Source organism: Rhineura floridana, chromosome 2, assembly GCF_030035675.1.
Source record: "Rhineura floridana isolate rRhiFlo1 chromosome 2, rRhiFlo1.hap2, whole genome shotgun sequence".
Taxonomy (NCBI): Eukaryota; Metazoa; Chordata; class Lepidosauria; order Squamata; family Rhineuridae; genus Rhineura; species Rhineura floridana.
Genome location: NC_084481.1, coordinates 36,858,479 through 36,882,191, shown reverse-complemented (window position 1 = coordinate 36,882,191; position 23,713 = coordinate 36,858,479). Strand labels below are relative to the sequence as shown.

At 41.7% G+C, this 23,713-nt stretch overlaps 1 protein-coding gene across 2 annotated transcripts in view; it reads left to right on the top strand.

Moving 5' to 3' along the window:
* ITGA4 (integrin subunit alpha 4) overlaps positions 1-23,713 on the top strand; it is a 98,826-nt gene that overhangs the window by 59,472 nt on the left and 15,641 nt on the right. For both annotated transcript variants that reach the window (XM_061608290.1, XM_061608289.1), the window contains 5 exons: positions 846-922; positions 20,050-20,200; positions 20,769-20,873; positions 22,411-22,490; positions 22,839-22,928. In XM_061608290.1, the coding sequence (XP_061464274.1) occupies positions 846-922; positions 20,050-20,200; positions 20,769-20,873; positions 22,411-22,490; positions 22,839-22,928 (503 nt within the window). The remainder of the gene's footprint in view (positions 1-845; positions 923-20,049; positions 20,201-20,768; positions 20,874-22,410; positions 22,491-22,838; positions 22,929-23,713) is intronic.

Here is a 23,713-nt window from a genome sequence, read left to right as displayed (position 1 = left end):
TACCTTATGAAGCGTCGGAGTAGCATCAAGCCAGCTAGAAGGAGGAAAGAAGTAAAAGAAAGATTTAGCCTGTGCTAGCGTCCCAGTTAAGTGGGAAAACAGCTTTAGTTTTGTTGCTCAGTCTTAATCCCCTTGCTTTTGCAGACCATTTTACTTTGTAGACAAGTCTCAGCATCCAGTGGTGGTGTTATATACTTTATTTAGGTGTACAGGAAGTGTGGAACGATGTGAAGAGCTGCATGCCAGTAGAAGTCACCGATAAACTAAACAAACTCTTCTGGAGGATGGATGGACTTAGGATATCAGATTCATACCTTTATGTCTTCTGAAACCACTTGGGTGTCTTGTAATGCTCTTGCTGGCCTGGATCAGGCCACTGGCAGGTTGGCTCTGAATACCAGTTGCTGGGAATCACAGGCAGAGAGAGTGCTGTTAGCTCAGGTCCTACTTGCAGGCTTTCCAAAGACAGCCGTTTGGCCACTATGAGAACAGGATACTAGGGTAGATGGTCCTTTGGTGCTGCTTATGGCCACTGTAAACTCTTGCAGGAATACCATGCATGCAGTGTGTAGGCTGAAGTCTCCTTGCAGTGTTAAGAGCCTCCTTGAGGTATTCATTAAAGTGGTTGCCTAGAAAGAGTTGTCTACGTTTGGGTCCCATGGTTTGGTGTCCAGACATGGTTTGGTGTCCAGTGTTACCAGACACTGTGTAAAGAAACAGAAGCAAAGATCTACCTGTAAAATACTATTTATGTTAATAGTCTGGGCAAAATAAATAATTTTTGAATATGTGCAATTATGGTATTCTATTTAAACTTGAATAATTTTTGTTTTCTTCTTTCATAGTTCATGTTTGCAAGATTTTGCTCTCAAGAAAATTGTTCTGCTAACTTGCGAGTCTCTGGAACACTTATATTTCCAAAGTAAGTAAATTGTAATTTCTGTGTGGTGTAAAAAGCTGAATATACTTTACTTTACTTTATTTATTACATTTGTATCCCAGCTTTCCTTCAAGGCGTTCAGAATGGTATAGACTTCTCCCCCTCTCCGTTTTATCCTCTCAACAACCCTGTGAGGTGGGCTAGGCTGAGAGATAACGACTGACCCAACATCACCCGGTCAGCTTCGGGTCCTTCTCCCAGGTCCTAGTCCAACACTCTCACCACTTTCTATCAAAAAGTTTATCTACATATTTAGATTATTGGAATGGAATAGTTTGAATGGGACTCCCAATTATCTCACACACATACGAAAGTGAGTGAGGCTACATTCCTTACCAGGGGGAAGCCCTTGGAAATCAGTATGAAAGTTTGCACTGCATGATGTACTACATCTTCAAGAGCCATTTTTCAGCAATTTATGTTGAAGTGATTGTTTGCATAAATAGAACCTTTGCTGATATTGTTATATCTCTATAAATATGGGCCACTGCACTTTTATTTTAGTTTATTAAAAAAAAGTAAAGGGTTTTTTTTGGGGGGGGAGGTGCTACTAAAGCTGTTGTTGAACTGAGAGAAAGCAAACAGAAACATTCTAGCTTTGCAATTGCAATTTGCTAAATTAATTTGTAAACCATCAAAATACTACTTAAAACATTATATATATGAACACACACACACACACACATATAGCTGCATATTTTAACCGAAATTTAGCATCAGATTGCTTGTGCTAAACTTTGAGTTCTTGTTTTGGTATTGATGGTTACAAAAATTAGTATTGGAATTTTGGAAGCAAACCTGTCTTGGTAAGAGTTGAAAAAAGTCATTGAAAATGGTGATATGATGATGTGATCTCAAAAATTAGCCACAAAAATAAATTAAAATGTGGAAATGATATGCTTTCTGGCTAGATCAAAGATGGAGAACCCATGGCCTTCCAGATGTTGTTGGACTGCAGCTCCCATCATCTCCAGCCAGCATGGCCAATGGTTAGGGATTATACCAGTTGTAGTCCAATAGCATATGGAAAGCCACAGATTCCCCAGCACTGGGTTAGATTGTCCTAAAGTTTAACATTTTATAATGCTATAAGCTAGCAAGCAATTTAGATATGTTCTAGAATCCACATGCACTCATGGAACACCTGCCCATGCGGGCATCTCCATTCATTTCAATATGAATATGCAAGTGAATACTTTTATGGAGACAACTTCCTGTGGGCAGAAGAACCTCGTGCACTGGAGGTCTCATGCCTGTTGCTGAAAAGATGTATGGGTGCATACACATCAGTGTGTCAGTTCAGTATTTCATGGTGCTTGTTTTGCATCAGTTGAGGATTCAGTTGGCTGACTTGCCTTCTTAGGGTTGGGGTGGAGCAGAGCTTCTGTATCAGGTTGCATGGTTGACCCACTACAGGTATTAATTTTTTTTGGCTATGTAGCTTGCTTAGGCAAACTAGATGGGTCTGCTCTGATCATGGGTAAAGCAGGGGAAGGGGTATAATTTTTTAGAGCAAAAGGCATATGCAGGTGACAGCAGCTGAATCCTCCTTGTCATTATCCTGTTGCAAAATTCTTTTATCCCACATGAGCTCACTTCTTCTGGCTTGTTTGATTGTTTAGCATCCCTCAGCCATGGTTCTATTTGACTTTTAAAATCCCCCTACACCTCTCTCTGCCCTACATATGATTGGGGCAGACTGAGGTTTAAACAAATGGCTTTGTTGCTGTTGCATCTGCTTTGGCCAGCACACAAAGTATGAAACAGTGTATTTGGTTATCTGTGAAGCATGACTTTATTTCCCCTAGACAGACTGCATTCCTCATCTGTGAAGAGTGCCATCTGTTTATATATATATACACACACAGACACGGTTGTATCCAATCTACTCAGAGTAAACCCAATGAAATTAATATACCTAATTTAGTCAGTCTGTGGGTTGGATTCCTGCACTGAGCAGGAGGTTGGACTCGATGGCCTTATAGGCCCCTTCCAACTCTACTATCCTATGATTCTATGTCTATTAATGTCAGTGGGTCTGCTCTGAGTCAGATTAGCATTGGCTATAACCCACAGACTGCTAATGCCCTTCCTATTAAAGATAGCGAAGGCTGTCATTCTACTTCATTGTAGGGATGTGCTAGAATCCCTCCCAATTCAGATTTGGTACCAAGTTTTCCATCAATTCAGTTATTCTCTAGTGTTGTGGATTGGATTTTTTATGTAGTGATTTTCCACAGCTATTTTTGAAAATGGATTTTAAAAAAAAAAAAATCTGCCTCTAAAATATCAGTACTAAGAACAATAATTTTATTTATATTTCCTTTAATTTATCAATATTTCCATCAAAATATCAATATTTTAAAATTATCAATATTAATATCAATACTTTTTGTGAGGGGAAAAATCAGATCTGTAAAAGCAGTGGCTAGCGGACAAACTTGAATCAATACCAGCCTGTTAGGGTGACAGAATGCTTTTGAACTGGCATTGGCCAACAGATTCCATCCCTGCTTCATTGTAAGCTTATGGTTTATCTACATGGTTCCTTATCTTGCTTTGTTCAAATAACTTAGTTTTCTTTGATATATATTGCATTTGATTAATGAATAATAATGAACTAGAATTGCAAGTGGAAATCTCTAGTTCAGTTTTCTCACGTTCCCAGATTTGCACCTGGTGATACTATATAAACATTTATATACCACCCAATCATTTGAATTTCTAGCAGTGTACATAAAAACAAACCCAAACATAAAACGAAACATTACCTTAAAATGCCTGCTGGAACAATAACGCTTTTGTCATTTGCCTGAAGTTCAAGAAGGAAGGTGCCTCTCTAACCGCATTTATATGTGTGGCCATTTTTTCCATTCTCCCCTCCGCTTTATGGCACACTGTTGCTGCATTTTGCTTTGTGAACACACACAACAGGAAAGGGGGCAACACCCTACTATTTAACTTCATAGCATACCATAAAGCTGAGATCCAGCCACTGGAATGTTAACATTTGCGTTTCTCTCTTTAATTTGAAACTTAGCTGCTTATGTAGGGCTTTTACCTTCTGCTGCCTGCCTAAGTGCCAACTTGTCTCCCCAAGGTGTTCAGTGACTAATGTGTTGGTCTCGAGCCAGAATATTTGATAAATGTCTATTTCAAGGCAGCTCTTCTGCAAGTCTTAATTAAACTTTAATGTCAAATGGAAGTTTACTTTTTAAATCCTCTTAGGTCTCCTTTTGCTTGTTAACGTGATCAGGGAACACGAGGTGGAACGTAAGATAGACATGTTCGCTCATGTGCATGAGTCCTGTCTTTAGATTAACCTTGCCTGAGAGTTTAAAAGATGAGAAGTTGTGTGCAGCATAAGGTGATATAAAAACGGCATTAAACTCAGACACACTTAGCAGTGTGCCTTAGAATAGTGCAAATGTAAATAGAAAGCAAAGTGATATGAGACTGAGCAGTTTCAGTCAAACAAAAGCTGCAACAGGGATGTCTGAAGAGAGAGACTAGTGCAGCGATTCCCAACGTGGGCGGTAGTGCCTCCCTGGGGGGCGTTACAGCCTTTCAGGGGGGCGTTGGTGTGACTACAAACTTTAGGGGGGCGTTTGGGTTCATTAGGGGGGCGTTGACATTTGGCAGTCTGATGCGACAGTTGAAGCATTTAAGTTTAATTTTATTTAATACACAAATCATTAATTTTTAAACTGTTTTGTCCCTAGTTAGAATGTATATAATCGTCTCAATTCATGGAAATAACACTATAAATAGTGTGTGTTCTTTAGTAAAGAAATTCTGAATAGCGGCCAGTGTCATATCAAGGAATGGGGATATTAGCCACGCCCCGGCACTAGGTAATGTTCCGATGCTGTCTTGAGGAATGTTGGAACCAATCACGAGAGAGTGTTTGGTAGGCTGGGTGTATTGGTGGAGGGCACATTCTTCCTTTTTTTTTTTTCAATAATTTTTATTCAGATTTTCATAAAACATACAAGACAAAATCATAAAACATTCAAAGACAAAAAACAAAATCAAAAATAGTTAAACAAAAAGAAAAAAAGAAAAGAAGAAAAAACAAAAACAAAACAAAAATAAAAAATAAAGAGTAAAATATTGACTTCCCATTTGTCAAAGATCAAATCAGTTATAAGTCTATAATATATAGCAATCCTGTCTCTTAAGTCATATTATAAAATCACTTTCCTCCAGTAGTTATCTTACTTAATCATCAAATCTCATAAACATTACTTTATTCTTTCCACAAAAAGTCAAAGAGAGGTTTCAATTCTTTAAGAAATATATCTATCAATTTTTTTTTCCAGATAAGCATATCGATTAATCCATCTCATTACTAATTATGATAATCTTATTGTCATAACCATAGTCAAAATAAACATTTCAATTAATCCATCACATCAGAATCTGTTAGGTTCAGTAATTTCAGTAGCCATTGTTCTATTATCTCTATTAGTTCCATTTTCCATCTTCCATCTTCAGTAGTCTTGTTAAGTCCAGTAATTTCAATATCCAATCTTCCATTATCAGTATTCCATAATAATCTTGCTGTCAAAGCCATAGTCATATAATAAGAGTCTGATGGGAATTACCTCTATCCCAAATATTTTCTTGCCATCCATTCTGAATAAGTTGCTGAAATACTGCTGTAAAATCATATCTCTGTTCTTTTTTTCAAAATACACTGGGTCATCTCTTAAAAGTTTTTCCATTGTCACATGGCTGCAGTTAATTCCATAGATTTTCTCTATATTGGGCTCCATCACATCATTCCAGTCCAGAAGATAATCCATGCCATTGATAACTTTATCTCTAGAATCTTCATTAGTTTCTTCAGAGATAACATTGAGTTCCAAACAATAGATTTTATTTCTAAAGTCCATAGACTCCAAATCTTGTTCCTGTTCCACGTTTGTTCCAATCTCCGGGATCTCCTCTCTCACAGGGACCCCTATTCCAGTCTCCAGGGTCTCCTCTCTCACAGGGACCCCTATTCCAATCTCCGGGGTCTCCTCTCTCACAGGGACCCCTTCCAGGGTCACCTCTCTCACAGGGACCCTTATATCTTTAATCTCCTGCTTCATTTTACTCAATTCAATTTTCGTTATCTCAATCTCATTCATTATTCTCTGAAACATAGTTATTTCCAGATTCTCAGCCACTTTCTTAATTGCCATTTTAAAAGAGGGCACATTCTTCCAACGGATGAGTGCCGTGTGCAAACGGGTGACACAGACAGTCAGTTATTCGCTGGTTTTCTTCAGGAATGGGACACACTCGCTACCCGTTGTTTCTGTAATGTTTAAATGAACTTGTTTAACGAAACAATGCCGGTAAACTGAATGAGTTTGTTAAGTATATTAAGTATAATAGGAAGCATTGGCATATACTTAATCTGAGGGGGGCGTTGGGCACAAAAACATTTTGCAAAGGGGCGTTGGGTAATGCTGGACTAGTGGATGTTTGGGCAATGAGTGGGGATCAATGAATAAAGACAACCATCTCCGTGGTGTATGTGTAAAACCACATGGTAATTGAGCATTTGTAATTGCACTGCCAAATGGCAAGGAAAATTGTGTGCCACACAATCCTGATCAGACAGGGAATGCTAAAATTCTCCCCACTATGTAGCAGGACAACAGAGACCATAAAGATGCCACCTTTGCTACACATCTGCATGTGTGATGAAATAATTCTTACATTTTGCCCGTGAGGTGCAGACAACGAGGGTTGCCCAAGAGGAGTTTATTCTAGGACAGTTTGCCTGCCTGTTAAGGCCCAGCGAGAGGAGAATATATATGACATTTTAGTTCTTACCATTATTGTCCTGCCCTCCCTTTCTCCAAGGAGCTCAGGATGCCATGTCTGTTACCCATCCACCCTCATTGGATGCCCATAACAACCCCGTGAGATAGGTTAGGCTGAGAGATACTGAGAGATAGTGGCTGACCCTGAGGTCACACAGTGAGCTTCATAGTTTATTGGGGGTTTGAACCTGGGTCTTCCTAGTCCTTCTACATGTAACGTGTAGTGAAATCTTTCTCTCTTGGCAAAATCATACAAGCCTTGCTCATGTGTAGGGGCTCCACCTGATTGGGACACCAACACACATCCAGGTACCCTGATCGTGCGGACAAGCCCCTACACATGATAAAGAGCTCATCAGTGGGTCTTTTTTTACAGGCAGCAGTGCCCAGCACACAGTAGCTAAAAAAGAGGACAGGACATTGGAGGAAGGAGTAAAAGTGTGGATAACAGAAAACCATGGAAGGGTAGAAAGGATTAGGATCTAGGGTGCCCAGATCCAGCAGGGGGCCCAAACTCTTCCCCCCCCTTTTTTAAAGCAAGTCCTTATAAGCAGTATAAACCAAAATGTGAATCCAGTAGCCTAGCTGGGCTACTCCAAGTCCTTGCCTTTCATGGTTTAGCTAATGAGTGAAGTCAGAGCTGTGATTGAGCCCCCTCCCCTTTCTTTTTGCACATGCAGCATCAAAGATGGGGAAGGGAGTCCTCTTGGGGTTTTATATCTCCACCCCCCATTAAGCGGATGGATAGAGATTGTGTTGGTGAGTAGGGATTACTCCCTGAATAGGGCATTTGGGGTTCAGAAGGGACTTTTCTCATTTGCTTCATTTAAACAGGATTTGCTCTCAAGTAAGTGTGTTAATATTTCAGTTCTGATTTGTAAATGGTGAAATTGCAAGACATTGCAAACTAAAAGAAAAAATACTTTCTGTTTTGAAAGTACAACTATATATTGCTTCAGAGTGGGAGAATCTGCCCCCTCCTCCCCTTTATTTTCTGTAAGTTTGATTTCAGGCAAGATGGTTGTGAGGGAGGCAAAGGGAGGCACCCACAGAAGGTGACAGAAAAAGAATAAAAAACCTTGTAAGAAAGTGAGAGGCAACCTTAATTACGTTAATAAGCAAGTCCTATGCATGTCTACTTAGATGTAAAGCACATTCATCTTAATCGGACTTAATCTGAAGTAAGTGTGCATAGAACTGCAGCCTTATTATTTCAATCATAGAATCGTAGAATAGTAGAGTTGGAAGGGGCCTATAAGGCCATCAAGTCCAATCCCCTGCGCAATGCAGGAATCCAAATCAAAGCATTCCTAACAGATGGCTGTCCAGCTGCCTCTTGAATGCCTCCAGTGTCGGAGGGCCCACTACCTCTCTAGGTAATTGGTTCCATTGTCGTATGGCTCTAACAGTTAGGAGGTTTTTCCTGATGTCCAGTCGAAATCTGGCTTCCTGCAACTTGAGGCCATTATTCCATGTCCTGCACTCTGGGACGATGGAGAAGAGATCCCAGCCCTCCTCTGTGTGACAACCTTTCATGTACTTGAAGAGTGCTATCATATCTCCCCTCAGTCTTCTCTTCTCCAAGCTAAACATGCCCAGTTCTTTCAGTCTCTCCTCATAGGGCTTGGTTTCCAGTCCTCTGATCATCGTTGTTGCCCTCCTCTCAACCTGTTCCAGTTTGTCTGCATCCTTCTTGAAGTGCGGAGACCAGAACTGGACGCAGTATTCAAGATGAGGCCTAACCAGTGCTGAATAGAGGGGAACTAATACTTCGCGTGGTTTGGAAACTATACTTCTGTTAATGCAGTCTAATATAGCATTTCCCTATTTTGCGGCCACATCACACTGTTGGTTTATATTCAGCTTGTGATCAAGACAATTCCAAGTTCCTTCTCACATGTCGTATTGCTGAGCCATGTATCCCCCATCTTATAGCTGTGCATTTAGTTTCTTCTTCCTAAGTGTAGAACTTTGCATTTATCCCTGTTGAATTTCATTCTGTTGTTTTCAGCCCAATGCTCCAGCCTATCAAGGTCCCTTTGAATTTTGTTTCTGTCTTCCACAGTATTAGCTATGCCCCCCAATTTTGTATCACCTGCAGATTTGATAAGCATGCTCTGTACCTCCTCATCCAAGTTGTTAATAAAAATGTTGAAGAGCACGGAGCCCCGGACTGAGCCCTATGGTACCCCACTCGTTACTTCTGCCCAGTTTGAGAAGGAACCGTTGATAAGCACTCTTTGAGTACAATTCTGGAGCCAACTATGGATCCACCTGATAGTTGTTCCATCCAACCCACATTTAGCTAGCTTGCTAATCAGAATATCATGGGGCACTTGGTCAAAAGCTTTGCTGAAGTCGAGGTATATTATGTCCACAGCATTCCCACAGTGTACAATTGAGGTTACCCAGTAAAAAAATGAGATAAGATTGGTTTGGCAGGATTTGTTCTTCATAAATCCATGTTGGCTCCTAGTAATCACTGCATTGTTTTCAAGGTGCTTACAGACTGACTGCTTTATAATCTGCTGCAGAGTTTTTCCAGGGATTGATGTTAGTCTGACTGGTCTGTAGTTCTCCAGTGGGCACCAGGACACCCCCAAGTGGGTATTGTGTTCCTTGCTAGTGCTTGAGGCAGGAAAGAGTTAACACTCCAAACCGACTGTTAATGTGGCCCCTCCCACGGAGTGCTAGTTCGTTTTCCTGCCTCGCTTGAGCAGTACTGATTTTCGCCTTGCTCTTCAGTCTGGCCGAGTTATATCTTTATCTTTTTCTCTATTTATGTTATTTATTAGCAGTTAATGTTCACTTAACTCTTCTCTCAGTGTTGTATATAGGTGTTAGTCCTAAGATTAATTAGTACAATGTTTCTCCTCAGAAATGAATTTCTCTGTGATTTTTCAAATTAATGCATTCCCTTAGTGATATTTCCCTCACTTAATGGTTTTCCGGGTAGATTTTCCTCACTAATGAATTTCTCTGTGATTTTTCAATTTATGCATTCCGTTAATATTTCCCTCATTTAATGAATTTCCGGGGAGGTTTTCCTCAGTAATAAATTTCTCTGTGGATTTTTCTGTTAATGATATTTCCCTACGTTAATGAATTCCGCGGTGATTTTCCCTCGTTTAATGATTTGAACAGTAGCTTTCTTCTCATTATAAATTGGTCTTTCCTGCTGAAAGCGAAATGCCTAAGGAGCAAAAAAGTGTCTCTTCAAGGCTTTCCAAACGAATGATTGCAGCGCTTGGTGCGGTAGCACCTACAGCTCGCTCGCATGAACCAGCGGTTAAAAAGACGAGCCGTTGCAGCGCTCTTGAAGACGGTCACCATTTTAATCAAACAGCCTCACAGGCACCGCGCGGCCCAATCACTCTTGCAGTAGCACAGAGAACGGCCGTTAATCAACATGCACCTGTTTCCCCTGTAAGTGATGAGGTATCAGAGCAATCAGGGTGGAAAAATTTAAAAGCACTTAACGGTACTGCATACCCTGTAGCTGGTGCGGTAGCACTGCAATCAGGACGTAAGAGTATGGAAGCAGTTAAAGGTGCAGAAAAGTCTGTCAGCACTGCGGTAGCAGAGCAATCAGGATGCAAGCATATGACTAAAACAAAACATACAGTTAGCCATACAGCAGAGCAATCAGGAAGGGTTGCTGCTGAGGGAGCCACAGAATATAAGAAAAATGCTTCCTTACAAAGCAGAAGGGCGCTGTATCTAGGACAGCAATCACAGCAGTTGAGTACAGTAAATGCTGAATTGCCCTCACAGCAGGAGGAGATTCCAGATCCCTCAGTCCTTTTTTGCTCAGATTCTGAGGAAAATGATGAGGAATTTACAGGTTTTAATATTCATTACCCTGAGGTTCCACAGAGCACTGGGGCTATAGAGCCTGTAAGTGATATTGCGCCTAATGGGCACAGTCATAAACAGCAGCACAGAGTTTTGCGTGAGAGAACTAATCATAACCAGCATCAATTCAACTCCACACAGATGGCCTCTCTTGCCACCTCGTGTTCAGATCAGGAACTTCAACAGGTGAAGTCTTTTCATTTAGGAGCTGCAGAATTAAATTATATTAGAAAGGCTCTCTTGGGTGATATATCAGCAGAACTAGCTGCTTTTCGCCAATCTTTTCAAGTGGTTCCTGTACAGGCACAACAGCGCAGTCATGCACCAGGACAAAGTCACTGGCAACACAATATACGACAGTGCAGTGATCAGATGAATCAGGCAGGTTTCCCCAAAGTTGAGCAACATGAGCTCCACACTGAACTTGCAAATGGATCACCAGATCCACATGATGTTGCCAGGGGTAGAGCACAGGGCTTATTAGCTGACAGACCAGACAGATCTAAGCTTGCTAGGCAACAGTTTATGCACGATGATTCAGTGCTTGATTTCGAAGACGAATCAGATGAATGGAGTGATACTTCACAACCAGAAGAGCCCCATTCCAATAGGTTGTTTCATAGCACTTACTATATCCCTCTGCTATGCAAGGCTATGGCGGCTTTAGATTTGAATGATGTTGTTACAGAACAGGCACCTTCTACCTCCAGAGGAGCATCTGTCCTTCCGGAAACAAAGTCGACCGATAAGGTCATTAAGGTACCATCACTGCTCAGACAAATAGTAAAATCTGAATGGGACTCACCAGTTCAGTCTACCAAGTCAATGACGTATGCTAAGAAACTATACTTATTGGAGCCAGAGTTTATGGAGCAGCTGAAAACTCCAGACATTGATTCTCCAATTTCTGCCTTAGTTTCTAGAAACTTCCTTTTAAGAGAAGGGGATGCTCAATTGAAAGATCTTACAGAACGAAAGTTAGATATGGCACTTAAAAAGGTCCATGAAGCATCAGCCTTGTCGGTACGTGCATCAATAGCAGCATCTGTGTTTTCAAGGGCTGCATTATTGTGGTTAGATGAAGTTTTGGAAAATCCAGATCAAGACCAAGACAGACTTAGGAAAACAATTTTGAAGGTATCAAGGACACAGGCTTTCATTGCAGATGCAACAATGGATGCTACTCAATTCGCAGCTAGAGCTATGGCTGCTGAAGTTGTAGCTAGGCGTATTTTGTGGACTTCGTCATTGGGAGACGGACGTTTCTTCTCACATGGTGTTGGCGACAGAACCATATGCAGGCAAGAAATTATTTGGTGAAAATGTGCTCAGTGAAGTACTAGTTGAAACAAGAGACAAGAAGAAGGCAATGCCAGTAACAAGTAAAAGACGAGATGACAGGCAACCTTTTCGCCGTTTTCAGCCATACCAGTCCTTTTGTCCATCTAGGTTTGGAGGAAGGGGGCGAGATTTCCGTGTTAACAGACAAGTTTGGAGTCGTCCAAGATTCCAGTTGTGCAACCAACAACAATCAGCAGCGCGAAATACATTCTCAGCTACGCACAGAGGTGGAAGGCAACAAAGACAATTCTGACTTATTGCAGATACCAGTGGGAGGCCGCCTGCTGAAATTTGCACACATTTGGCAGATGACAACATCAGACCGCTGGGTAAAGAATGCTCTACAGTATGGGTATCAGATAGAGTTTCAGGCTACGCCTCCAAACAGATTTCTCCCGTCACCTGTTTCGGTGCATCCCGAGAAGCGCAGGCTACTACAACAGGCAATACAACATCTGTTGCAGATAGCAGCCATAGAACCGGTTCAGCAGCACCAGAAATTTCAAGGGGTTTATTCTGTTCTTTTTCTTGTGCCCAAAAAAGGAAACAATTGGAGAGCGGTGCTTGATCTAAAATTTCTAAACAGATTTGTCAGATACCGGAAATTTTGCATGGAAACATTGGTGTCCATAAAAGAAGCTATTCAGCCTCGAGACTTCCTAGCTTCATAGATCTAACCGAAGCATATTTACATGTGCCAATCCATCTGCAGCACCGCAAGTTCCTCCACTTCGTTTACAACAATCAACACTATCAGTACAGGGCAATGCCCTTTGGCTTGGCGTCAGCGCCGAGGGTCTTCACAAAAATTATGGTGACCCTTGTTGCACATCTCCGTCAACATGGGTTGAATCTTTACCCATATTTAGACGACATTCTGATTCGTTCACACACAGCACAGTCAGCTTATCAGGACATTCACACCGTACTAGCAGTTCTCCACGATCACAGATTCTTAGTCAACATACCCAAGAGTCATTTGCTCCCTCAACAACGTTTACAGCATTTGGGAGCAATGATAGATACGGAACTGGAGACAATTTCTTTTTCGGAAGACAGAGTTCAAAAGATAAAGCTGGCTGTTCAACCATTGTTAGCGAAGCCTGCAGAGGACTTAATGGTCTTAGCACAGTTTTTAGGCATGCTTTTTTCCTCTATCTAAGTTACGGCATGGGCCAGATTTCATGTTCGTCCTCTACAATGGACACTGTTACCATACCAGTGGCAGATAGCACATTCCATGCATCTCCAGGTTCCTCTGACGTTATGACTGAGAACCGCTCTTCATTGGTGGACAAAGGATTGCAATCTACGCAGAGGACTTTCCTTAAAGGACCCACCATGGGAGACTGTCACATCAGATGTGAGTCTCCAGGGGTGGGGAGCTCACTGCAGAGGTCAAATCCTGCAGGGATCTTGGTCCCCTCACGAATCAAACCAAAGCATCAACTTACTAGAACTTCGGGCAGCACGGTTGGCGCTGTAATATTTTGTGCCTTTATTCCATCTCAAACATGTGCTGCTGAGAACAGACAACAACTGTGTGAAAGCGTTCATAAATCATCAAGGAGGGACGAAGTCACTGGTTCTTCATCAGGAGTCATCTCTACTAATTTCCTGGGCAGAGCACACGCTACAATCATTGACAGCGGAATATATAAAGGGAGTAGACAATGTATAAGCGGACTGGTTAAGCAGACAGGAGATGTTGCCGAGAGAGTGGCAGTTGCACAAAGATGTGTTCAAACAGATATGCAGAAGGTTCGGAAGGATGGATGTGGACCTTTTCGCTTCAGATGTCAATCATCAACTGAAGAGGTATTACACTCGCTATCCATCTCTCAGAGCAGAGGGTGTAGATGCCCTAAATTCTCCTTGGCCGAAGGCAACACTGTATCTTTTCCCTCCTTTTCCATTGCTACCTGGGGTGATGAAAAAGGCAAGGATGGAGAGGGCCAATGGTGTTCTACTAACACCAGATTGGCCAAGGAGGCCATAGTTCTCAGAGCTAGTCAACCTATCTGTCGAGCCCCCATGGCGTCTGCCTCTTCGACCAGATTTGCTGCTACAAGGACCGCTTCGCCACCCCGATCTCCAATGGTTGAGCTTAACCGCATGGAAATTGAGCGGGGCAAAGTGCTGAGGGCTGGATTACCAACGGAAGTGGTAACCACAATATTGGCTTCTAGAAGACAGTCCACAATAAGAAGCTACCAGTATACCTGGGCGGCCTTTTTGAAATGGTGTAATAGGAATCATGTTACACCTAGGAAGTCAGGAATTACAGAGGTGTTATCCTTTTTAAATGCTGGTTTGAAGAATGGGTTGAGACCCAATACTTTGAGACGACAAGCATCTGCATTGTCAACAGTCCTGTCTAAGTCTTCTTATGCATCACTGGGAGCTCATCCCTATATGAAATAATTTCTAAGAGGGGCTTCACTATTGTCAGCACCTGTTCATCATTGTTTTCCAACATGAAATCTTCACAAGGTCTTGGCAGCTCTTCAAAAACCACCATTTGAACCATTGAAAACGTCTACGTTACGAATACTTTCCTTCAAAGTATTATTTCTCATAGCAATAACATCAGCTAGACGAGTATCTGAACTTGGAGCTCTCTCGGTGGCAAAACATCTATGTGTCTTCCATACTGACAGAGTCATTTTGAGAACAGATTCTACTTTCGTTCCAAAAGTTAATTCAGCCTTTCACTGTCAGCAGGAAATAGTATTGCCAACATTTTGTCCTTCGACAAAGCATCCTCTAGAGCACGCTTGGCATTCATTGGATGCGAGGAGAGCACTTAAAGTATATATATTTATAGGACTAGGCCAATAAGGCAAATTGATTCTTTATTTGTTTATTACCACCCAACTACTCTCGGTAAAAAGGTGTCCTCCTCTACTTTGGCGAGATGGATTAAGGGCTGCATTGCCTTAGCATACAGTTCTCTAAACATACCATTACCTATAGGCATCCTTGCTCATTCCACTAGAGCAGCAGCTGCCACTGCAGCTTATTCAACAAATGCATCTCTTCAAGAAATATGTAGGGCGGCCACTTGGGCAAACCCTAATACTTTTACTAAACATTATAAAATAGATATTTATGCTTCAGCTGAAGCAGCCTTTGGGAGGCGAGTTATTCAGCAGGTCCTGAGTGATCATTGAACATTTATGTACCCACCCAATCAATACGTCAGCTCTGGAACATCCCATTTGGCGGTGTCCTGGCGCCCACTGAGAAACACCTTTCTGGTGAGTAAAACTGTTCCTTCCCCAGTTCCTCCTTTTTGCCTTTTTTGAAGATAGGGACAACATTAGCTCTCCTCCAGTCATCCGGCACTTCACCAGTCCTCCATGACTTTGCAAAGATAAAAGACAGCGGTTCTGAGAGTTCTTCAGCCAGTTCCTTCAATACTCTAGGCTGCAGTTTATCGGGCCCTGCTGATTCGAACTTGTTCAAAGTGATTAGGTATTCCTTGACCATTTGTCTATCAATCTCAAGCTCCAATCCTGCCCCTTCTACTTCATGTTTCCCGGGAGGGTCACAGATCCTTTTTTGGGAGAAGACTGAGCCAAAGTAGAAATTGAGGACTTCTGCCTTTTCTTTGTCATCTGTTATCATTTTGCCATCCTCATTGAGTAGCTGTGCCACCGTTTCTTTTCTCTGTCTTTTACTATGGACATACCTGAAGAAAGCTTTTTTGTTGCTTTTAGCATCCCTCGCTAACCTCAGCTCATTCTCAGCTTTAGCCTTCCTGACTCCATCCCTGCAATTCCGTGATACCTGCCTGTACTCTTCCTTTGTGGCCTGGCCATCTTTCCACTTCCTGTATGTGTCCTTTTTTGTTTTCAGGTCATCTCTACGCTTTTTGTGAAGCCACATTGGCTTCTTCTGCGGTTTCCCCCCTTTTTTCCTTGTTGGAATTGCTTGCCATTACGCTTTTAGAATTTCCTTTTTTATCAACTCCCACCCATCTTGGACTCCTTTTCTCATTAGGGTCGCTTGCCATGGAACCGTACTTACAATTGTTCTGAGTTTATTAAAATCAGCTTTCCTGAAGTCCAGGGTGTGCGTATGGCTACTCTCAGCTTTTGCTTCTGTTAAAATGAAGAATTCAAGGATGGTGTGGTCACTTTCCCCCAGAATTCCCGTAACTGCCACTTCATCCACCAAATCATCTTTATTGGTTAGAATCAAGTCAGGATAGCTGATCCTCTGGTTGCTTCATCCACTTTCTGTAGGAGAAAGTGATCTCCAACACAAGTCAGAAATTTCTTGGAGGGGCCATGTTTGGCAGAATTTGTCTCCCAACAGATATCAGGATAACTGAAGTCCCCCATTACTACTACATCATGCCTCCTCGAAACATTGGCAATTTGCTTTTCAAAAGTTACATTCTCGTCTTCTCCTTGATTGTGTGGTTGGCAGTAGACTTCAAGCACCACACTCCTTTTATTACTTGCCCCATTAATTTTAATCCATACTCTTGGTGGAGCTACCAAGCTCATCTTGCTGTATTTCTATGCAGGGATATATATTTTTAACATATAGTGCGACTCCACCTCCCTTTTTATCCCTTCTGTTCTTTTTGAACAAGTTATATCCTTCAATTGCTGTATTCCAGTCATGGGAGTCATCCCACCAAGTTTCAGTTATACTTATCAAGTTGTAATTGCCCTCCTGTATTAAGAGTTCAAGTTCGTCCTGCTTGTTTCCCATGCTCTGCGCATTAGTATACAGACATCGAAGACCATGTGATTTATGGCTTGGCTTCCTTACTACATTTTTCTGAGGACTGTCACTGGTCCCTATTAGAGCCGATCTCTCTGTTCCCGTTACTGTGCACAAGCCTTTATCAGTCGTTACCACCAAGTTTACGTCTCCCTTCCCGTTAGGATTCAGTTTAAAGCCCTCCTGATGAACTTCTCCATGCTGTGGCCAAACACATTCTTCCCAGTTCTTGTGAGATGCAACCCATCATTTGCCAGCAATCCATCTTCCAGGAAGCATAGCCCGTGGCCCCAGAATCCAAATCTCTCACGTCAGCACCACCTTCATAGCCATTCATTCACACAGAGTATTTTTCTTTCCCTTTCTACTCCTCTTCTAAGTACTGGAAGGATGGATGAAAAAACTATCTGGGCCCCAAAGTCCTTGAGTTTCCTTCCCAGAGCTTCAAAGTCTGATGTGATTTCTTCATAGCTCTGTTTGGCAGTATCATTTGTTCCCACAAGGATGAGGAGAAAGGGATACCTGTCGGTGGGATTGATAAGTGATGGCAACCCTTCCATCACATCTCTAATCTGTCCTCCTGGTAGACAGCATCCCTGGTGAGTCCACGGATCTTCTCTGCATACTTGGGTTTCAATCCCACACAGTAGGGAGTCTCCCACTGCTAGTACTCTTCTCTTCTTCTTCTTGTGGGGCGAGGTTTCATTGGCCCTGCTTGATTGAGCTTCAGCCTCTTGCTCGTTCTCGCATGGGGTCTCCTGTAATTCTTCCACCACAGGCTGTCCTCCAGTCTCCTCCTCGAGTGGTTGAAAGCAGTTCCATAGTTCCACTGGTGATGGGTGTTTTCTAGCTCTTCTGCTCCTGTCACCCTTTCCCACAGAGTTTCCTCCGCTTCGTTGTTCCTCTCCTAAGCAGTCTCTCCTCTGCTATTACATGCTGTTGCTCTGGCAAGACCTTGCAAACTAAAAGGGAAAAAATCATTTTGTTTTGAAAGTTGCTGCCCTGGGCTCCTGTTGAGGGAAGGGCAGGATATATATCAAAATAATAAATAAATGATTGAATGAATAAAGTATAACTATATGTTGCTCCAGAGTGGGAGAATCTGGTCCCCCCCCTTCCAAACTACAGTATCCAGCAAATAACTTCTGAGGGTGATGAAACTCCCCCAAATTTATTATCTGTGCATTTCATTTCAGGCAAGATGACACTCATTAAAAGTCATGATATTTGAATCCTTTTGAAAATTCAAATAAAGTAATTAGGGGAGTGAGGTTTCAAGTGGGGCGTGGGATTTTTATTTTAGCTAAAAGGGTTTAAAAAAAGGTTGAGGAAACACTGGTTTAGATTGTTTATAAAGAATGGGAAAACTAACAGCTTGGGACCTTATCTGCCCTTTGACAATCCTTTAGAAAGAATAGCCCTTAATATTTTCCTCTTTCTTCTTTCACCCGACCTTCTATTTGTCCCATTGATCTGGTAGGGAGAGAGGGTGGTGAAAACCTCCCCCCATATATAGAGAGAAATCTCTCTCTCTCTCTCTCTCTCTCTCTCTCTCTCTCACTCCTCACTCACTCACTCACTCACTCACTCACTCACTCACACACACACACACAGAGTTATTGCTGGGAAGTTCCTATGTGTATCTTCATTTTGGAAAATTGTATATTGATTTGTTTATTACAGTTATATCCCACCTTTCCTCCAAGGTGCTCAAGGTGGTGTGGCATATCTGGTTCACCCTTCCCTTATTTTATCCTCACAACAACCTTGTGCGGTAATTCAGGCTAATGTAGCACTACATTTTCTGACTAATAGCTTGTCCTTCAAAAGGCCCCTTTCCAACCTTTCCTTGTTAGTAGTTTTAATAGCATTACATCCACAAGTGATGTGTGTTTTGTTTGCCCTACATGTCAAAGGAAATTCCTCTTGCTTGAATTTTTTATGAAGATTTCTGATAGAACGAGGCATGCCAGAATATTGTGCTACATCTGTTTATATGGATCTTGTATCTGAATGCTTTATCTCCTCTGCATGTAAGCCCTGTGATGTGGAAGTATCCTCTGCATGCCATTTTTTGTTTACTGTATACACATTTGCTTAATATAGGGGTAAACTGTAGTTGACTTGTTATGAAAGGCTTTTATTGAGAAATGGAATTGAACCTTTTTTAAAACAGTGTTTAGTTTAAGGGTACAGCCTTCCATTTACTATCCCATCTTTGGCTTACGTTGGTGCATTGATATAAAGATGCCATGTGATAATAAGGTATTATTAGATTAGTCCTAGAGTACCTTTTAATATTGCAGTACTGGTGGATAAGTCATGAGCAGAAAATCCTTATGGGGAACTGAAATGTTATGTTTATTTGAAATGCTTTTTTCCCCAAAGTATTTTGCAAAAAAACAGTAAAGGGTGGATTCTATGCCCCTACACACAGTTCTTTTTAGTGTGAAAACATTAAAGTAGAAAAGTGAACAAACAGAAACAGCCAAGACTGAGCATCATTCCTCAGTAGGTTGCACACTGTGTGGAAGATTCCAGGAACATTCCGGTCTATTAGTATAACGTGCCTGTAATTAGCATGGTAAACTGTAATGAATCCTATGGAGTTGAGGCATACAAAATAGGTACATTTACTCTATTTGTTTATATTTTTCTTTGACAAGAGGGTGTTGCTGTATTGGTCAAAATTTCTTTTATTTTAAAGGAATGGGGCCACAAGGTAGGCAGGGTGTGATTTGGGGAGGAAAGGGAGGGAACAAAGGGCTCGCTGATACCCTGTGCCCAAGGCCCCCAGACAGCAGGAGCTGGTCCTGGATCTTGCCAATAGATTGACGGGGGAGGGGGACATAGGCGGCCCAATCCACATACACAGTGTACTGGGCCCAGGAAATCCTGTTCACATCCCTGCAGACAACCAAAGTATCTTCGGTAATAATAAACTTAATAATAATAACAATCACATTCTTATACAGAGAAGCTGTTTTCTTACCCCACAAACACAAAGTAGTCCTGTGTAGCAGATTTATTTTACAAGCGTTGGTTTGTTCCCTTAGCAGCAAAGTTCCTTTCTTCCAGTGAAATTTTCTAACCTTATTATAGAGCAGTGGTGGGCAACCCTCTGGCATTCCAGGCATTGCTGAACTCCAACTCCCAGCAGCCTCAGCTAACATGGCCAGTGGCCAGGGATGCTGGGAGTTTGAATCCAGCAACATCTTGAGGGCTACAAGGTTCCCCACCACTGACTTAGAGCTTAAACCTTGAGCTTAAGAGGAAAGCCTGAGCATTTCTTGAGTAACTTTTTTGCATATGCTGATATTAAATCAAAAGCAATGTTTTCATTTCCTATAGGCCTCATGAAAAGAAGTCTTACCTTGCAGTGGGAAGTATGAAAACGTTAACTCTGAATGTTACCCTGTACAATGCTGGTGATGATGCCTATAAAACTGCCCTTCATATCCAACTCCCTAAAGGACTTTATTTCACCAAAATTCTACAGCAGGTAAGAACTGAGTATATGTGTGTGTGTGTGTGTGTTGTGAGCTATTACCCAGAATGAGCAAATATGACAATATAAATCTTGCCCCTAATTGTATATGTTCTTTATAATTTAATAATATCTTTTATAAAAATAAAGAAATTCTATAATATTGTCTAAGACGTTTTCAGTTATAGCCTACTACTTTTTTTAAAGCCAAGGGTGATCATCCCAGGCTGTAAGCAAAAATCTTAGTGAGCTGTCTACATAAAATATCTAAATCACAGTTGAAATTGATCTAGAACTTTTTAATAGATCTTTCATTAATATATGCATTTTATTCACATTTTTTCCTTCGATATCCCTACAATATGTTTTGCTTCAGAAAGTGCAAATTAGATACGTTTGCATTAAAATGCGAATCATACCAAATTTCTCCCCCATCCCAAGGGCATTTATTTCCTTACCAAGATGAAGAATTTATATTTTAGTGTGTAAGGAACAAGTAAATCAATTCATTAAGTGACATATGAAGAGCACCTTGAATATTTTAAATTGGGCATAAGGAACAGGACATTGTATGTTATCACAGGGAGAAACCCAAACACATTGTGAAGTGTCGGAAAAAGAAAGTCATTCCGTGAGACTCGACTGCAGTGTTGGATATTTATATTTATATTTAGATCACCTGTCAAAGGTAAGATTAAAGATAAAAATCTTATATATTTTTAAATTAATTCCTTTCTTCAGCATCATTTACATCAGGGGTTGGGAACCTGTGACCCTCCAGATGATGTTGAACTAAAACTCCCATTATATCCCTGACCACTGGCCATGCTGACTGGGGCTGATTCAGAGTCCAAAAATATTTGGAGAGCCACAGGTTCTCCACCCCTGATTTACACCAAGGAACACAACCAATGTAATATGATGAATAACCTCAAATATGCACTTTTCTCACAAGAATATATCTAAACCATCCTTTTTATTATTAACAAATAGCATATAGTCTTGCAGCTAGGTTCTGTGGCAGCACACATTACTTCCATAATACTTCCATCTCTCTGGCAACAGAGCTTTGGGGAGAAATAAAAATTATAGACTAGGTTATGATGTCAAAATGAAGGAATCATTGATGAGGAGGATGGCAGCATATGGTATGGGATGCTGCCACATTATGTAGTTCTTTGTGGATTGTTTGCCACAGTGGTGGCTATACTATTTTGGCCCAAGGGCTTTATTTACCCTTGTCCAAAAATCCCAGGGTCAAATGCCAATGCTGTGATCAAAAATGGGTATGTGGGCACTAGACAACACACGGTTGTGTATTGCCGCATACTCCATATGTGCGCACTTAGCCTGCATGCATAACATACATGTGTATACACACACACATGTCCAGACAGCATGGAGCCTCCCCAGCTCCTCCACTGTATCCTTGTAGATCAGCAGAAGAGCAAGAGTGGTGTTTTTTTATGGTTCCGGGCTGCATTAAGAGGTTTAAGACAGTGCCACAGTGTCACCCACCCACAACCCAATTTACCATCAGCTCTACTCCTCTCCATTACCCTTGTCACTCAGATCTGGTTGGAATGCTCTGATGTTTCCCAAGTGCTTGGCCATCGCCAGTAGAGTTCTTTCTTGTGTCTGGAGTGCCGCAATCTTCTGCCAGTAGCGAGTTCAGTGCTGCTTCCATGATAAATTGGGTTGAAGGCTGAAGGGCCAGTAAAAAAACCCTCCAGATCTGTCCCAAGGGCTGGTGTCCCACCACTCCTGATTTACCATATGTTGTATATGTGTACTTGGTCAAGTAAGTATTTGGAATGGATGCAGCCACAAACTTGCAGCTTGCCTAGACGACAAGCAAGACTGAAGATAGCAACAATCTTCCTAAGCACGCTTACTAGGAAATGAATTCTATTATTATTGTTTGTTAAGTCGCTTGCTACCCAAAGGTCTTCAAGCAGCTTATAACACTGTTAAAAACAAAAACATCATTCCAGTAAAAACCAAAAGAATAAAATGGCAACCCCCACAGTTAAACTTAATAGTACCTGTTTCCCAGCATGCATGCTGAGGATTGAGTTGATGATTAAATGAGTTACAAAGGCAGCATGCAGTTCAAATATCAACAATATACTTTCTACTGATGTTACTAATACAGTATATAATATGCTTACTGATAAAATACAGATGCATTCGTTTAACCTTAAAACATTTCATTTATTCCACAGATGGATGTTAGTTTTGGGCTGGATGCAAGCTCACTTAGCAGGGCAGGAGATGACCTCAGCATCAGCATCAATGCAACCTGGTAAATGTTGTTTGCTACAGATTGCTGCCTTAGACTAATACTGTCTTTGCATTTGAAAGACAGAACAGGGAATTATACAAGGAGTTACTGAAGCAAAGGAAAGCATATATTACATAATCTGCAGAAGCCCTCAAAAAGCAAATAAAACCTTTTAAAGTGGTTTGGTTGCAAAAATACATAAACTGTAGTCCAAATGTGTTTAACTCTTTCACTGAAACCAGTGGAACTTGAATGTGCTTCCCTTTGGCTGGGTCATACTCTCCCTTAGTGATACTATTAGAAAAAGTATCTAACCAAATATGATTATTGTGTGTTGTGATGCATTGTAATGTTTGTTTCCTTCCATAGTGAAAATGAAGTGGACAGTGACTTACTGACGGATAACAGCCTTATTTTAACTTTGCCTCAGAAGTATGAGGTTGAGCTGAATGCTCATGGGTAAGCTAATGAATTTTCAAATGTGCGTGGAGCTGATGATCTACTGCAAAGCAATGTACAGATCTAAGCTGAATCCTCAGGTTTTTGAGGAAGCCGGCATGACACTTTTAAAAACTAATTATTATTGTTGGTCAGTGTCTTTTTTTAAAAAATTGGTTGTATGCCTCCTGGTGCATTTTTGTGAAAAGGCAGCATAAAAGCTTTTCAAAGAAATGAAATTGTAGCATGATAAGTGCCGCCCTGGGCTCTAACTGGGAGGAAGGGCGGGATATAAATCTAATAATAAATGAATAAATAAGTGGATTAGATGCAGAATTGGTGTGTGGGGAAACTCTAAACAGGCATCCAGGGTTGGCGCCAGAGGGCAGCCAGGTTGGGCCCTGGTCGAGGGTAGGAGGGTAGCGCTCCCGTTCTGCGATCTGTGGCAGGGTGGCTCCCAACCCTGCTGCAGATTGCAGAGAGGAAGCTCCCAGCCCCACCATACAGTCAGTGTGGGCTTCAATAAACCCACATGCAAGCCCCACCCACCTCTCCCGTTCCTACGAATGACATGCGCATTGTGTGCACATGCCTGCCATCAATCAAGATGGTGATGGGGGCTTCCCTAAGGGGTTGATGGGAGACTTGTGCGCACAGTGTACATGCCGTTCACAGGGACAGGAGAGATAGGTGGGAGGGCTTATTAGCCCTGCGCTGCCTATATGGGTGAGTTGGGCTACTGAGCCACAAACCTGGGGCAGGCTGGTGCCCAAAGGCCCAGTCATGCCTGGTGCTGGCCCTGCAGG